Here is a 17364-nt window from a genome sequence, read left to right as displayed (position 1 = left end):
TTTCTTCTTTTTTGTAAAAGAGTAAACTAATAATGCAGATAAATAATGCAGATAAATGCATAGAGAGTAAACTAATAATGCAGATAATATGAAAAACTAATTTAGTTTGAAATAAAGTTGCAGAATTGTTGAATACAGAAATGCCCTTTGTTACCCTTTTGCAGAGGCAAGAACCAAATTAAGGAGGGAATGTACATCTGTGCAGAAGTGTGTATGTTTGTGTTTTTATCAGGTTTGGATCTGCTTGTGAACTAATTCATTCCGTTTTCAGAGGCAGGGAGTGCTCAGAGTCTGCTCAAAAGTCCTCCCTCCAAAAAAAGCCCTGCTGGTGACTTACCTTTTCACAGCAAGTGGCTGCTGCGTTCTTGCTTTCTTTTACATTTGCTTTGGCCAGAGAGTTTAGGAGGCAACTCTGACTACCTACCAGCCAGGCATTAGAGTGTACAATGCAGCTATTTTTAGATACTGTAAATATACATACCTTAAGACAAATGCGTCCTCTTATCAGTCCATAAGGAACAGGCCCGTAGCACCTGGAATCTGTAGAATTCCTGAGATTGTCACCTTCTAACCAAACATGTCCTTTAGGCACCTGTGGTTAAGCAAGATTGAAATGTGACAAGAAAACAGCACAGAATGGTATTGAGGATAGTTTGCCCTACACCATACTTTCTGATTTCTGTGCTCTGTATTTCATGACTGTGTAAGGAACTAATTTTTATTGAGTCTAGTAAGACACAGTGCCAGATTTGGAGAGATGAGGAGTGCTCCAAAGTATCTGTTCTATCATGTGCTCAAAAACCAATGGTTTGCAACAAAAAATCCAAAATGAAGATGTAAGAGGTTAGACCAATGTGACAGGGTCATTAATTTAATAGACTTCAAAAGAGGTCATTAGGATGTTGACTGAAAATCTGCCCTCCTGTCGCAGTAACAGCATGAACAGGGCAGCCACACACTCATCAACATCCTGGGGCCAGCACCAAGGCCAGACCTGTTAGTAGATTCATGATGAACTAACTGGTAATTGATTGTGACATCAATTACGAATAATCTCATCATTTTATCGGAGTAGGCTTGTCAAAGTTCTAATTAAGATCACAGTTCATTCTATGTGCAGGCAGAATCCACAACACATTATATTGCAATAATGATGATCACAAAACAGCAAATCCCTTTTTATAATTTGAAAATTAATGATGGTGACCTTATACTATATGACAAAGACCTTGCATTGCCCATATATATTATGCATTAACTATATTACATACCATGGATTCATGGCATTCACTGGCTGACTCAATGACAAAATGAGAAATAGCAACATAGCTGTAGTAGTTACCTAAATCAGAGTATAAAGCTTTCATATATGAAAAAGTGGCTCCTATCAGTCTTAAACTAAGATTTCTGCTTGGAATATAAAACGCTACTTTGTCTTGTTTTCTTTAAAACATTTCAGATATAAATTACCTCTTACAAGTAACCAAATAAAATTCTTAATTATTATACTTCTGGGTGGGTTTTGGTTCTAAAATTCTAAACCAGGCTGAAAATTTAAAAGAAGCAACATATTCTCAACCTAGATAGTACCCAAGTACTTAGTATGGACTTTAAACTAACACACATTTTTCTAAAATCAGGTATGTACTTAAAACATTCCTATGACCACAATTCAGAGGAAAAAAAATACAGAAACTAAATAAATAAACTATTTTAAATGAAACTCGGAGTTTGAGCACTATAAACATGTTTTAGAATTGAGCACACAGACTCATAAACACAATAGTTTACATAAAGAGAATTCAGGGACAGAGACGAAACAAAGTGAAACACCCCTGTCAGTGTAAAGTCTGGTTGTACAACATTAAGGACAGACCCAGGTCCCCCACTGGATGAAAATGCAGTTGGAGTGTAATTGGTACTTAGAGGTACTTGGCCAGGTAGCACTTCTTGGGAACCTTGTCCTTAATGAGCCTTCTGGGCTCTTGCTCAGCCACACACATGCATGGAAGGGCTTTCTCTGGGAAGACCAGCTGGTTCCAGCCGTATGACTTTGGCCCGCCTCCTACCCAAGCAGATTTGCAAACAAAAAAACCCCAGAAGTCAATTTAAAATAAATTTTAAAAGATTCTATCCAGAGTCAAAGGAACTGTGTGGAATATACATCTCATCACATCTCATCACATATGGGCATACACTTTTGAGAGGTCTGTGTTTGGAATGTACTGACTCCTGTTTTCCTCCAAAACTCGGTGGTACGCAGCCTATTTAGGATGTCCAGCAGGTTCATCCTCACTTATGTGCAGTGTACCCACCTAAAGCATTCCCTGTGTCCACACCTTACATGACTCTGTTTTTCAGGTGCATATTACACTACAAAGCAGCATCCCAACCCTTCTGGTGCAAGCTCCTGTCCAGCATCTACTGGAATTACAAGCCATACATCAAAGTGTCACTGGGAAAGACTCTCTCAGCAAATACGCAAACAGAAGAAGCAGGAATGAAAGGAAGAAGGTTTTTTCATTAAATATAAAAGGCAAATCCACATTAACCTTTCATGTTACTGAAAAAGCATCACTTCTTGCAACATGCTCCTGTTCCACTCCCAGCTCCCCTTCTACGGTACTGGTCCCTGTGCTCTCTCACTTCTCCCCGTTCATCGGCAGAATGTGAAGCTCATCTTTTACTACATAAAGACCCACTCATAACTCAAGTATATCCAAACACTTCCTAGAACACTTCCCATTTTTGTTTCCATGCTTGAAAAGTATGAAAAATAAAATAAATGGCTTTTGCCAGCAATGACATAACACTACTTCAGTACTAGGAACAATTACTTGCCTGGACAAGATGTTTGCAGTTTGCATTCTGGGTAGAACATCTGCAGTGAAGTAACTCTGTATCCTGAAATTCAGCACTTAAGGTCACTTTTGCAGTTCTCCATGGAAGGTATGACAGGACCTATAGCTCTAAATTTGCCATTCAGAGTATGATTCATCTGGAGATAATGCACTGTAACACCTTTGCATGGTGTCTGCCCATCATCGAGGCCCTTCACTACAACCCAGAATTAAGCAACAAACATCACAAGAATTACATGAAAATGTGAAACAGAGTATCAGTGACAGGCCATAATCATTAATTTAAAAAAATTAAAAGTTGTTTAAACCCCCTTGAAATAAAGACTAAAGCCAGAATCCTTCAAGGCTTTAAGCACCAAGCCATTTCTACACCACACCACTGATCTCAGTGGGATTACTCACATTGAATAAAGTTCACTTTGAGTGAACTTTGCAGAATCAGGACCCAATCTGAAACACTGCAAAGCTATGCAAGCCTAGCTGGAATAAGATACATTAACCAAAGAAAAAAAATTAACTGTTGAAAACCTGTATTTTTAGTAAAAATATATTAATTATACACTAATAGGCTGCCAAAAGGACAAAGGGAAAGCCACTCATGTGACAATTCACAACATTGCATTTTGGTATCTACAGACACGGACCTCTTAGACAGAATTAACTGTATCCAAGAAGTACAACTGAAATTTCAGTTCCCACTACTGCACACAGGGACTGTGAATCCAAAACACAGTGACAAATGGTAAAAGCATGAGCTCAGACTGGGCAGTGTTTCTGTTCTCCCCTACACACAGGCCAGAACTAAGGTGTGACGGTCTCACCAGCCCAGCAACTGAACTCTCACAAACCCAGTGGGTGACATGCAGAACCAGCAACTCCTCAGCAGCGCAGGTTCCTGTGAAACGCTGCCTCTGATTGTCTGCAGACTCCTCCCCCTGCCTAAGCAACCCCTGTGCCTCTGGTTTTGTGCAGATTATCCCAGGATTTATTTCCAAGGAGCAGCAGTTCTCAGGCAGAACCGGTTATCTGTGAGGCAGCTTATACGTGTGAGAATAAAGGACTCCATCAGACACGACTCCCCTTCTCCCTTCCCAGGAGCAGACAGACCAGAAGAGCAAGACTATCCCTGAAAACAACGAAGCTCGGAGCAGCTTATTCTCCTTCAGCTCAGATAAATAAACATCTTTCACTGTGACAAACTGGCTGAATTCACAGAGCTGGTGGAGTTTTGTTATGGGTACAGTTAACGTGGCAAAATTAAAGGACAGGGCAGGTATTAGATGCCCACTTACAAGCATTGATTTATTTAACTGGGGGAGAGGAATCACCAAGTATTATATTCTTCTGTTCATTTTACATGACACCAAACTCTTTTGGTTACTCTTGAAAACCAAGAGATGAAAACTCTTGTGCTGCATTAACCAGCATACTAGAAAACTACTATACTGCAAATAAAATTAACAGATTAAACCATCTGCCTCAAAAATCCAAAACACCCCCAAACCCAACTAAATGAAAACAGGCTTCTGTGGTTTGGATTTTTTTTCTTTTGGTGGACCTTTTGCTTGTGATTTTAGGAGACTTACAAACACGAATCTCGCAATTTCAAAGAACAGCACTACAATCAGCTGGGAGCAGATGAAGTCTGAACTTTCCTAAGGTCACAGGTATTCACATCACCTCCAGCAATATCAAAGTTTCAAACTTAAGAAGAACTTTAAATCATTCCCATCTTTTCTTTTCAGTTTAGAGGCTTCCTTCTTGAGCTGTGATAAGAACTAATCTCAGTGCTGGACAAAAGAATAAAGTCTGCAAGTTCTCATCTATCCTTACTAAGGTCTATTTAAGTGCCTCCTACTTTGGTACAAGCAACAAATGTAATTGCTTCATGGCCTGCGGGTGTTCATGGAACAAAAGAAGCTTTTGTGAATAAACCACAGGTGTTACCTTTCTTGATTAAAGTGAAATATGATGAAAGATTCTACAATATCAAATGACAAATTTACTAAACACTGATTAAATTGCCTTATTTAAGTAAATTGCATCTAGTTAGGATAAAATATACACCATAGAAATGCAGGAGTTTGTTTTATCGCTCTATACTTAAAGTCTCACATAACTACTCCTTAATCCTTTATTTATTAATTCTGAACCAAGACTGAATAATGCTTAACAAATCCTTTTTTTAATGATCCAGTTGCTCTAGGCACTGTTTCTGTAGGCTTATCATAAATGTAGTTCATATTAAGGCTGCCAACTGTATAAAACCCAACAACATTAATTAGCTCAATATTTTCAAAATCAGCACAAACATTTACTTTTTTGTGAAATTGTAGCAACCACACTGGAACTCAAACAGTATAGCAGACGTTATATCAACATCTATGAATCACTAAAAGGCTGAAACACCTGGAATTTAATAATTTTTAAAGGATGTAAGAGAACGAATGTACCTTAAATTCATAGTTACTTCCGAAGAGTTTAACGTTTTCCTTTTACTTACTCAAGAGTTAGGGCTGCTTAGGAATAAGACATAATGTACTTGGCCCAGTTTGTTTAAATACACATATTAAAAAGAAGACATCATGACATTGGTTCAGATTATCAGCAAGGATGACAATGAAACGCTAACGGGGTTTTTACACAGAAATTAAATTTGCTGTGATTAAATATTTATAATTATGAATTCATTCTCTGTATTGTCATTTGTTATTTCAGTAGAAGATTTATAAAAATATATGAAGACTTTGTCTATCTAAGCTTTGAAATTACTTATTAACCAATATTAAAATCACATAACCTTCAATGCTGACTCACAGAAGGGAACTATGGTAGATGAACTTCAAACTTGAATTTATGAGACATTTTTCTCTGCCCTGCAACCACAACAGCTGAGTGTTGTCCTGTAACAACAATTGGGAAACTGTTACAGTAACCTGTCAAAACATTCACTGGTTATTTTTATGTTGGTTTTTAACCACTGTTGCTCCTTCTGAAATTTGCGTAATGTACAACAGCTACTGCTGTTCCTAAGTTTAACTACTTGGAATTTAAAGGTTTGATAATTTTTTTCACATCAGAAATATCTATGCCAGCCAAATGAGAAAAATATCTGATTTCTCTCAGTATCACTTTTTACCTGTCATAAAAGTTTGCAAATAATAATTCAAACACATGCATGCATTGTTTACTTCTATAAAGATTTAATATTCACATCTAGATGATGGTTATTAAATACACAGATCTGATTCAGTCTGAAAAGCTATAGATCTGATTTTTTAAATTGCTAGCTGAAACCCTAAATTTATTACTCATGTTTACTTTTCTAAAACTATTATCAGTTAAAATTCAAACTAACTTGTTCATATTCTTAGGTCAAAACTTTCAAACCAAATCTCCTAGCTACATTTAGGAACTCCTGGAAAAAAATTCAGAGTATGTCTGTGATTCATCAGTCTAGACTATTATTAGCTTTCTAGTTTTACAGAAGATCAGTATTTTGGAAGAAAGTATTGATTGCAAATCCAGCAAAGATTACCTAACAGTTTGCACAGACCTTTCTCGCAGTAATAATTAAGGATTTGATTCTTCTCTAGAAAACAGGTGATGTTTTAGGGTCACTCAAAAGTACAGGTCAGAGAACAAAAAACCCCTAGAGGTTCAAACCCCAACTGGAAGTCACTGGTTAAAGCACAGACCCCATCACCAACACTGGCATGGCCTGGGCAAAGCCACACCTTACACAGGGATCTGCAACTCAGCCTGGAGGCAACAATGGGGGATAAATACCGTGAGCAGGGGAAGGAATCTTAAAGGTACTGACTGCCAGCTCCTGAGCAGTTACCTGAATCTGCTGCACAGCTGAGACTGCAGAACAAAGCTTGGGCTCAAAAGCTTCAGCTGAGTGCTCCAGGAGTTGGTTTCATCATCCTGAGCAGCTCCCTACAAGTTATTACTCAACTTTGAGCAGAGGAGTAACAGAATCATAAAATCCTGAAGGTTCAAACTCATCTGACCAGCACAGACAAGGCTGTATTCCACATTTCCACTGAGAAAAACCATGTGTGCCATACATGTCATTGTGAAACTTCTCTATGGTTTTCGTTCAGGGATGAGCTGGCAGAGCAGAAGCAGCAGGGCAGTGTCGGAGCCCGGGCCGTCTCTCCCCACCCTGGTGCAGTTGGCCTGCACTCAAGAGCAGATGATGGTGCAGCTGCCTCCTCTTGGTTCAGACTGTGGGGGAGCAGGAGCTGTTGGAGAAGGATGTGAGAGACCTTGGTGGGGGCTCACTCACAGAGGAGCCTCTTGCTGCTGGCCCATGCCCAAGCTCTGGTGCAGACATTCACCTCCTCCCTGACCACACAGAGCCCTGGGTGAGCTCTAGGGAACAGCTCCAGAGCTGTCCTGTCAATTCCTGCTACATGTATGTTCTTGAAATATCAACACAAAAACTGCCAAGGTACAAAGATCAATCCATTTGAGCAGAAGTAGTGCTGGAAATACTGGAAAGTAGGTTGATAAAATTCTCTGTTTCTTTTCCCTTTAATAATTCAGTTTTGACAAATCAGAATTTTAATTTTAAATTACTTCTCAGAAAATTCAAGATCAGCTCAAGTCGTGAACTCTCTGTACTGAGAGACAGAGAGATCTGCAAACTGAACAAATCTGCAAACAGAGCAAATATGCCAAATCAACTCTCCTCTGCCACCAGACATTTAGCACAGCCACTGGTTAAACTACAGCATAACTTCCTCTCAAGCCTCTGGAATGCTAGAACTAAGGAGAAGGAGCCAGAGTAAGAAATTTCTCCTGATCAGCACCTATTAAAACTTGCTTTATTGAAGTACTAAACCAAGTATAAATCAGCTATTAAGATAATTAGAACACAGGAAAAAGAACCACAGTTTTGATAAGTGTATTTTTAATTGCTATTTAGGATATTTTAAACAGACTATCCGATGGCACTGAGCGCTCTGAACTATCAAACCACTTTTGAGTGTCTTACATGATGTACCCAAATCTGCAGGACTGTCCAGTGATTATGATACATAACACATAATATTGTTACTGCATTTGACAAGGACTGTTTAAGAGTTAATAGCACTGGGCAAGACCACTCCTGTGATGTGCAAACACAGTGAGATGCATTATCCTGGGACTGATGTTGGCTCTGGAGCCAGCCACAGGATGCAGGATGCCACCTCCGCAATGAACCTCATTTCAGCACAAGGTAAACACGCTCCCCCCTCAGCCACACTCACAGCATTAGTGCCAGGTCATGATTGATCACCAGCACAGTGTTGCTGAGATATGGATTTGTATCTCAGCTTTTTATCACTATGACTTGCAAAAGGCAGTTCCTTATTTACAGACTCTGGCTCTATTAAGTGACATTATTAGGGACTACTTTTGTTTAAGTGACACAAAGGCTTAGCATATTGGTGGTTTATGACATATAAGCTGTTTTAATCTGATGGCTCACCCCTCACTTTTGCAGCTTGTAAATAGGAGCTGCAGCACAAGAACATATGGTACTAAATAAATTAAAGCTAAAGTAAATGGCATTAAAACAAATTCAAATAAAACAATAGGATACTCAACCTGAATTATAAACATGGATCTGTATGAAGACCTTTTAAAACAGGAAATAAAATGCTAAGTATGAAAAATAACCTCTCAGCTAGTTGGTTTGGGGGGTTTTTTGTTGTTTTTCTTTTAAAGACCATTTCAGGGTTTTCCTGAATAATCCTCATTATTTAGATCTTATAGTTAAACAAATAAATCAGTAAAGATACTTTTTAATTATTGAAACTAGGTCTGAATACCACATTACTAAAAATTAGTTGTTTACCTTTGTAACTTTTGGGTTGTTTCTGATACAGTAAAAATACACTATACATGCTTAAATGTGTATTACAGCAAATACACTTGTTTCTCTTTTTAAATGCACATTTAGCACAAAACCAAAAGAGCCCAGCAAAACTGCCAGCCTAATGCTCACATTCCATACCAGATACCAACAAAAAGGACAAGTACATTTTCCTAACTTTGTCATACTATAGCAGCTTATTCAGAACAGGAATTCCTGTAAATAGGAAGATTGCCCTCATCATTATTCTACAGCTAAACTCCAACCTGTAGCATATGAAGCATCATGTACCATAAAGGGTCCAAAGAAAAGACATTTCTTGTGCAGTTAAACTGTAATTTATGCACATACTTAATTTATACCAATCAGTTTTACATGTGGGATAAGTTCCATCAGCTTGTAATGCAACAACTTCATCAAAGAGAGTTTTTTGGTACAGCTTTACACTTTCTGCACTCTGACAAACACAATTTTTCTCATATGATGTATTACTTCAGGTAAGTATGGCAGCAGAAGTATTTCTTATACTATAAAGGCTTTTGCATAACTGCCACTGCTAAACTGCATTTCTACTCAACCGAAGTACCTCTTTTCAGAACAACTTATTTACCTTATGTAGGATTTTTTCTTTTAGTTTCATGTTTATTAGAGCTTGGAAGGTTGGCTTGTTGTGTTTGGATTTTCCTTTTAATCTACAGGTTGTTTGCAGCAATTAAGTATCTCATCTGTGTAATTTTACAGGCAGCAAATTGTAAATAGAGTTCTCCATTCTCCTATCTACACATAGAAGGCATCCTGAGGAGTCATGAATGAACCAGGATTGGATGCAGGCTCTGACTTTAGCATCCTCTTAAGCTTCAGAATAAGAATTGTGTATAACTATTCTTCTGAGCACACAAATCCCTAACTTAAAATCTGTAATCTATGCCAACAATAACAGTGACACAAGTCAATCCAGACTAAGCACAGTTCCTGCTAACATGACTATAAGGGTTCTCCTTTCAGGGAGACAAACAGCTGTTTGGAGGTCATTTCACCCTCAGCTGCATTAAGCACATTGTTCTGCCATTATTCTGCCACCTCCAGTAAGTGGCTGACTCATAAACCCCAACCCCTGTTTGGCAAACAGCAGCACTGAATGAAGCAGAGCTGCCCAAGCTGGTACTAATTCTGGCACCTCATACTTGGCATGAACTGTTAAGTCTGCAAACATGACAGGAACTATTCACTGCCGCTGCCCCAAACAGGAGACAAGTAGCCAAGGGAAGCTGAGCAGGTCCCTGCCTGACCTTACACACCTGGGAGTCACAGCATTCACACACCACTCCGAGATTTCTCATTTGAGAAAAAGCCGAATACAAACAACAAAACTCATGACGCTTTCTGGGCTTTGCCCACTTCAGGAGTGCCTGCAGTGGTGCCTTTCCCTGGCAGGCAGACCCCCAGGCAGCACTCCTGGCCATTTGCATCCCAGCCAAGGTCTTTCCTCAGTCTGGACAATCTTTTTTTCAAAAACCCAACTCAGGCAAGTGCCAACAAATCAAACAGCCACTTCTCTCCACATCTGCTGCTGTTATTTGCTTTGAGGAATTCTGTGTTTGAATTCAAAGTGCACAGCACTGATTCACTAAAATAAGGAATTTGGTTAGGTAAGTGCCTAAACACAGACATGTATCACTTTTCCCCTCCCCGACAAGAACAATTAATGAATAATCCAGCACAAGTTATGAACATAAAGTGCAGATACCTGTGTTGAGAATATACTCTCCTGTAAAGGAAGTGCCTCCAGAACAGATGGAAAGACCTACCTTTTCAACCAGTAAAGTCAGGAGGAAAACAGATATGCAGTAACAACGAAAGCATGTCCATTTAGATCACCTCTTCCCCTAGATACAATTTATAATGCAAGAATTACAAAAGCTTTGCTGTATTTCCACACATAAGCCTGTATGAAAACAGGAAATGGACTGCATTCCCCATCTGCTCCCTCTCCTTGCAGTTTGGCTTAAAACTAGAGACAAGGAATCTTCTTGCACCTTTGGGTAGAAACTGTTCTGCTGGTTACCTCAGGGTTTCCAGAAAAGCTGACATCCTGTTAAGTACAAATCTTTCCTGAACTTCCTTTTCAAGACTAAGACAAGTGAGGAACAAGATGCTTAGAGAAACACAGTTTTGTGTCTTCTGTCAGTGCACACAGAATTCTGGTTTCCATTTCAGGTTGGTCTGCTCTGAGAAATTCATATTTCTTCACAAGGCCTAGTTCCACAAGATCCAGAGAATTTCTTCAACTGGGTAATAAAGGTGGGTTGTTGTTCTTTGGAGGTTTGTGTAGATTTTTCCTTGGTTAAACAGTTAACACAATTTGATTTATGGAAAAACTAAATGTTCAGTCCTCCCCTTCAAAATGTAACAGAATGAGTTCCTTTCTGCCCACAAGTGACCAAAGCCTATAACCAGCTCTGGCACTTGATCAGAAGGGCAGATTAGAGGCAGGTGCCCAACAGGTTTTGCCTCAACACTGTAATTCAACCCCCTCAGAAAAGGGTATGAATCAAATTCTTGCCTTCCGGTTCTAAACAAATTGTTGACAAGAACTTGCTGTTTATTTTAGTACAGACAGACTCCACTCCAGCTGCCCAAAGCACACAAGGTGCTAGTACCTCAAGGCAAACCAGGGAAGGTGGCTGCCCTTAGGGAAGCTGAACTCTCCAAGGAATTACCTACCACAAACTAGAGCTGCCTGCAAGGAATGTTGCACAGAATTCTCCACAGCACGAGACTTTACCTATGGGCCAGATGCTCATTCTTCTTATTCTGAGGATGAAAGGGCAACATAAGATCTTTCTTTTAAGATTCAAACCAGCTGGGAACATCTGCTGGCTCCACAAGGTGCTGAACAGAGGTAATGGCCAAATATACTTTGGGGACAAGAAAAACCTTGCATTTTTTTCTGTGATCATGATTCCCAATGACTTTTCTAATGATAGTTTAAAAAGAAATTGCTGAAAACACTTTATCACAGATCTTTTCTAACTTCTGTGAAGTATATCTGCATAAAGACAAGTGAGCATTATCTTCCCCTTTCATTTCATCTTGTTACCTGACTTTTTGAACAAGTTAGAAAAACTACTGTTTTTCCAACCATTGAAATATAGACATACACTAAAGGAAAATCTCAAAGCTACTGCAGAAGCAAATATTCATTTCAATGTTCAAAATACATGAACAGTTTTTCCTGAAGAACAAGCCCTCGAGCCTGCCATCAGTACTGCACTTTATGCAGAGAATTTCAGAGTATTCTTCCAGGGAAGAAGACCTAAGCAAAGGGCAGGGCAAAAACATTATCTGCCTACACTTCCTACAGAGACAAAAGGCACTGAAAAGACAGCTTGCCATACACAGAGTTTAAAATTTCAACACTTTACTGTACATATACAAAAAGAAATAATAATTTATCAATGTCATTACTTTATGATGATACTCAAATATCACAAATCCTTTACAGACTACCAGGCCTACTTAAGTAATCATTAGTTTACAAAGCAAGAAACTCTAATACTTACATAGCTGTGACTCTTAAGGAAATCTGAAGGGTTGCTTGTGCAGACTTTATCCCCTTCCAAGCCAATTACTCTTTTACAGATATTTGATTTGGGGTCATTTGGGCTTTTCACAATTACAATATCTCCTCTGAGATGAAAAAACAGAAACAAAAACAAACAGAAGAACTCTAAATACAAACAGCTGGCTGAGTACATGAGCATCAATGTGTATATTTGAAAAATATCCATGTATATATACCCCTTTCTGCTGAAAATTCTTGTCTACAATTTGAGTTTCTTCAGTTTTACTCAATTTTACAGTTTTAAAAGTGCTCTTTGCTATTTAGATCATTCATCAAACATTTAAGACTACAACCTGAGGACAGTAATAGCTTGGTTTTCAAATGAGACAAAGCTGCTTAGAGGAGAAGTTACAATCCCACAATAGAATCATTTTAGGGAGGAAAAAAGGATTTTTCCCCTTTTTTTGGACAAAGCTGTAGAAGTGACAAAGACCATATCTTAAATGAATTCTGATAAGTTGTTTGATGGGCTGTGTGTGCTGATAACTTCCATCAGACACAAGGAAAAATTACAATTTAGAAGGAGAAAAATATAGGCAAAATAAAGAGCTGATAGCATGTGGTTATTGCCAAGCTCTGGGCAAGGGAGTGTGAAATCTGGTCCCAAGAAAGGAGCGTACTTTCGAATGCAATAAAAGTGGCGGCTGAGGTTCTCTGAAAACACAATATCAGAATTCTGAATGGTTGGTTCCATCGAAGGTCCAGAACACTGCAAATTAAAAATAAATGAGAAAAAATTACCACTTCAAATTACTTTTATCTAAAATACATAAATGTTTAAATTATTTGCTAATATATTAGAAAAGGTAATGTAGAGAACAACTGAAAACTGAGATCCTCCAAGGAAGGTGATTCATTTAGAAGCTGAGCACACCCACAGAGCACCTTTAACTGTGCTACAGCTCCGTATCTGCTTGGGGCTGGTCCTGAACTGTGCCAGGTGCTATGGGCCCCTACAGCGTCATTTCAGCATTCATTTATTCTCTAAGAAATTATTAGAAGCAGTGCTTGAAGCTCTGCCAGGTTACCTCTTTCTTCAGCCTCTGAAACAAAACAATCACAGTAGCTGCAAGAGCAGCTCACAGCCATACCCCCCCTATGTCCAGCAGCAGGAAAAGGGCCTGGGGAAGAGGGGGAAGGAGCATAAAACACCCAGAAATTTGGGCAGAGATGAAAACAAGAGCATTTCCTATATTGATGACTCTAGTCTTTCTTAAAGGATGTAGTCTCTGCAAAATACTTAATGATTGTTTCCCATTTATTTCAGTGATGTCTCAAGCAATAAAACATCAAGAAATACGAATACCTAAAATAGAAAGGCTGGACTTGCTCCCCAAAAAACAAGCATTTACTAAAAACACTCTGAAAATGCTTCAAAGAAAATCAAGAAACCTGAAACATTGGCACAATCACATATAACAATTTCAGTATCACAGTTTTATTTTCTTTGAAATGTCATGAAAATGAGAAGTTACCACCACAATTCCTCCGAGGTACTCAAAGGCACAGTGTGCTATGCAGCCATACTGCACGGTGTACCCGAGAAACCGAAAGGCTTTTCCTAGGCCATTGCGGAGCATCCTACAGTGTCCCGTCGTTCAGCTGGCTCTGCCCTACAGTGAAAGAGCATCACTCATTGGAGAAAAAACAACCCAACATTTACACACCCATCTTTGGCACCTTATAGATGGACAATATCAAAAACCCAAAAGTGTAATAAAACTAGCAAATAACCAGATACATCTGAAGAGATGAATATAAACTCAGATGCCACCAAGAAGCTTTTCATTCACCACACAGACCTCTCCACACATACAACCAATGGACCTGATGCCTATGGGGTTTTTGATTTTTTTAATTTTTATAGATTTTAGTACTTGTAACTGTAGTAAAAAAGCAAATGTAGTGTGCTAATATTTCTGGCAGCTTAAGTTCATTGTTTATGTATCCTAACCCCTACCAGATATCAGTAGCTCAAACTCTTTTAGTGTTTAGATGTCTTTTCAAGGTAGAAAGAATATCAGAAGGCCTGCAGAACAAGACAAACATAAACCAACAACCTTGGGTCTAAGAACACTGGAAAACCTCCAAGAGCCCTATGTGTGCTGAGGAAGACAAAAATGAAGAACAGAGGGTCCCACTGACCCCAGACTCAAATCCTGATAGGGTGTGACCAGGAGCAGGATGGAGCTGGACTGAGAGGCGTGTGAACTGGGGATTGGGTGGGCAATATTATAAAAACCATGGAAATCAGTGTTCACGGGGGGCATGTCATCACATATTCCTAAAAGCCCTAAGCCCAGACATTAAAGAATCTACCTTTTTATCTTATCCCACACTAACTTGGCTCGGAGTCCTGGTTTTGGGGTCTCTCACGGCATCAGACCCCTCACCAGCTTATTCGATTCAGCTGAGTGAGAGCTGAGAAGAACCTCAACCACCTCTGCCAAACCAGAGAAAACAATGGGGGGAAGAGATGTGTCAGTGCTCTCTGCAGATGGAGCTGGGCTTCCTTCAGCCAAGAGCGCAGACAGGCTCACCTGCCACATGTCTAAGAACCTGCAATAGTTATGAGAACATCCCCTGCCCCACTAGGCTTGGCTGACTGCAATCTGGAAAGCTCTAATCAGACCTTTCAATGCAGGCTTTGGCTTCCTACTAGACCATGTATGGCAACTCAGATGCAGCCTGGAGAAGAGGAGGCTCAGAGGTGACCTCAGCACTGTCTAGAACTCCCTGAAGGGAAGCTCTAGTCAGGTGGGGGTTGGTCTCTTCTCCCAGGCACTCAGCAATAGGACAAGGGGGCACGATGGGCTCAAGCTCTCAAGTTGGAGATCAGAAAGAAATTCTTTCCAGAGAGAGTAATCAGGCATTGGAATGGGCTGCCCAGAGAGGGGGTGGATTCCCCATCCCTGGAGGTTTTTAAACTGAGCTTGGCCGTGGCACTGAGTACCATGATCTGGTAAAGGGACGGGAGTTGGACCAAGGATTGGACTTGATGATCTCAGAGGTCTTTTCCAACCCAATCAATTCTATGATTACATGATTAATAACACTTGATAGAGTTGTTTTAAGCATGTCAAGACAGTGAAACGTTGCTGTTTTTCTTGAAGAACTAGCATTTAAAACTGAACTCAACAGCAAAATAAAGCAGCATCAAACCACCTGAAGGGATTCCAACAACTGATATTACATTCACAGAAAACTGGAGTAATCCAATAGTCAATAAAAGCTTTAAAAGCAACCTCACAATCAATGAAATGAAAAAAGGCCTTAAGAACTAGACAATACAAGGATAATGGAGTCCTGAAAGGCTTGCCTAAGTAAGGCTACACTAGGAAAAGTCAGAATATCTGATAGTTCCAGAGGTTAAACAGAGCTTTCCTTTGACGTTACCAAAACACTTGCATATAAAAATAAGGCATTCGGTCTTTTTGTTCTCAGTGATGGTACCACAGCATAAGTTCTGCAGCATTAGACTGTAAATACCTTCTGACCCCTCCCTCAAATATTCAAGTCCAACTCTGATTAGAAGATCCAATTCCTGCAATGCTAATTTATTTCCTTATCCCATTTTTAGGATAGTTACATATGTGCATCTTAAGAAAGCAGAAAACAGACAAACTGAAGTAATTGAAGCAAATTTTACACTCTGCAAGAAATATATGCCCATTAAACTCAGTATTGCCCTATCATGAACTAAAACCACTGCAACCTTCCCCTGATTTACTAAGATGGGTCAATATAGTTTGCTAAGTCAATGCATATCTTAAAAAGAAAAAAGAGAAAAATGCTGTGAGTGTACAATATGCTCTATTTAATAATGAAGTAAAGACATCCCCTTCTGTATCTCATGTTTTACTAATTAGATACAGGAATTTAGAAGTGCACAGCTTTATTTGCACAACTCTCACTGGAATTTAATGGGAATGTTGGACGAATACAGTCAAGACAACCACTGTTGGGGGCAAACATTCTCTATCAAGCTCATTTCCTTGTTAAAAAAAGATGTACTTTGTTTTTGTTACATAAAGCTTCTCCTTAAAAAACTCCACTTCAGTCAATCTATGATTAATCGTTCATAGAATCAGCTGATGATGTTCACAGTCATGAACAACAGAGAAGTCTTGAATTGTTTCATTGCCATATGCAGCACCCAGCACACTGCGGGACATCCTGCAGGACCCAAAACAGCTTCTCTGGAAGGGAAATGCACTTTCAGCAGGATTTATTCTGGAGAGCCAGAAAAGGGCCTGGCTCCTCTCATCCCAAAATGATGAAAAGCACAGATCAACACCTTACTCAGGGCCAGAAACACCCTGAGCCCAAAAACATGTTAGAGGTGAGGAAAGGAAGGTGGAGTGACAGCGGATCAATCTGCATTGTGAAATTCTGTGAATTTATGAACACAACCATGTTCTGAGACAGGTCCATCATCAGTACCTCTTACCAGCACCTGCTAAACAGGCAGCCTCACACTGCTGCTCAGCTCAGACACAAAAATACTGCACAACCAACCTGTATTTTTGCTCCATACTACTCAGAAAATTAATGTTAATGTATTAAGACAGTATAAAATTACAGGTAAAAAGGAACTGTATGAACAACACACTTCATTGCCCAGAGTATCCAGATAAGGCTGTGACGAATGAACAGTAACAAGACTCATGAAGAGAACAGGTAAACTTCTCTAGCTGTAACTAAAATATTTTTATTATGAAACTACAAACAACTGCTATACATTTCAAAAATAAGTTTCAAACTGCTTGCAAGCAATTTCCTTTTAGATTTTGGATGACACAAACTTGTGCATAGTTACCTTCAACGCGTGTGTTTCTCAGGGATGTCTCTGAGCAGCTCTGCATTAGGACCCACAGATTTACAAGCTGTGCAAGGAAACACAGGGTTCACAGTGAGCTTTGCCTGCTGCAAGAGCTGTCATGGTAAAAAACTAACAGCAAGGATAGAACACCAGTGAAGGGCTCTCAAATTTTGTTCCCTGTTCTCTT

The 17364-nt window shown here is 39.4% G+C and overlaps 1 protein-coding gene across 6 annotated transcripts in view; it reads right to left on the bottom strand.

The window, feature by feature from the left end:
- Positions 1 to 17364, bottom strand: part of IMMP1L (inner mitochondrial membrane peptidase subunit 1) — a 34492-nt gene that overhangs the window by 4688 nt on the left and 12440 nt on the right. For 3 of the 6 annotated variants that reach the window (XM_071559066.1, XM_071559068.1, XM_071559069.1), the window contains 5 exons: positions 17175 to 17241; positions 13831 to 13968; positions 12976 to 13064; positions 12294 to 12420; positions 482 to 592 (listed from right to left, as the gene is read on the bottom strand). In XM_071559066.1, the coding sequence (XP_071415167.1) occupies positions 482 to 592; positions 12294 to 12420; positions 12976 to 13064; positions 13831 to 13935 (432 nt within the window). In that variant the 5' untranslated portion in view covers positions 13936 to 13968; positions 17175 to 17241. The remainder of the gene's footprint in view (positions 1 to 481; positions 593 to 12293; positions 12421 to 12975; positions 13065 to 13830; positions 13969 to 17174; positions 17242 to 17364) is intronic. The other 3 variants (XM_071559072.1, XM_071559070.1, XM_071559071.1) reach the window with 1 other exon arrangement.

This window comes from Pithys albifrons, chromosome 6 (genome assembly GCF_047495875.1).
Source record: "Pithys albifrons albifrons isolate INPA30051 chromosome 6, PitAlb_v1, whole genome shotgun sequence".
NCBI lineage: Eukaryota > Metazoa > Chordata > Aves > Passeriformes > Thamnophilidae > Pithys > Pithys albifrons.
This window is presented reverse-complemented; position numbering and strand designations above follow the sequence as displayed.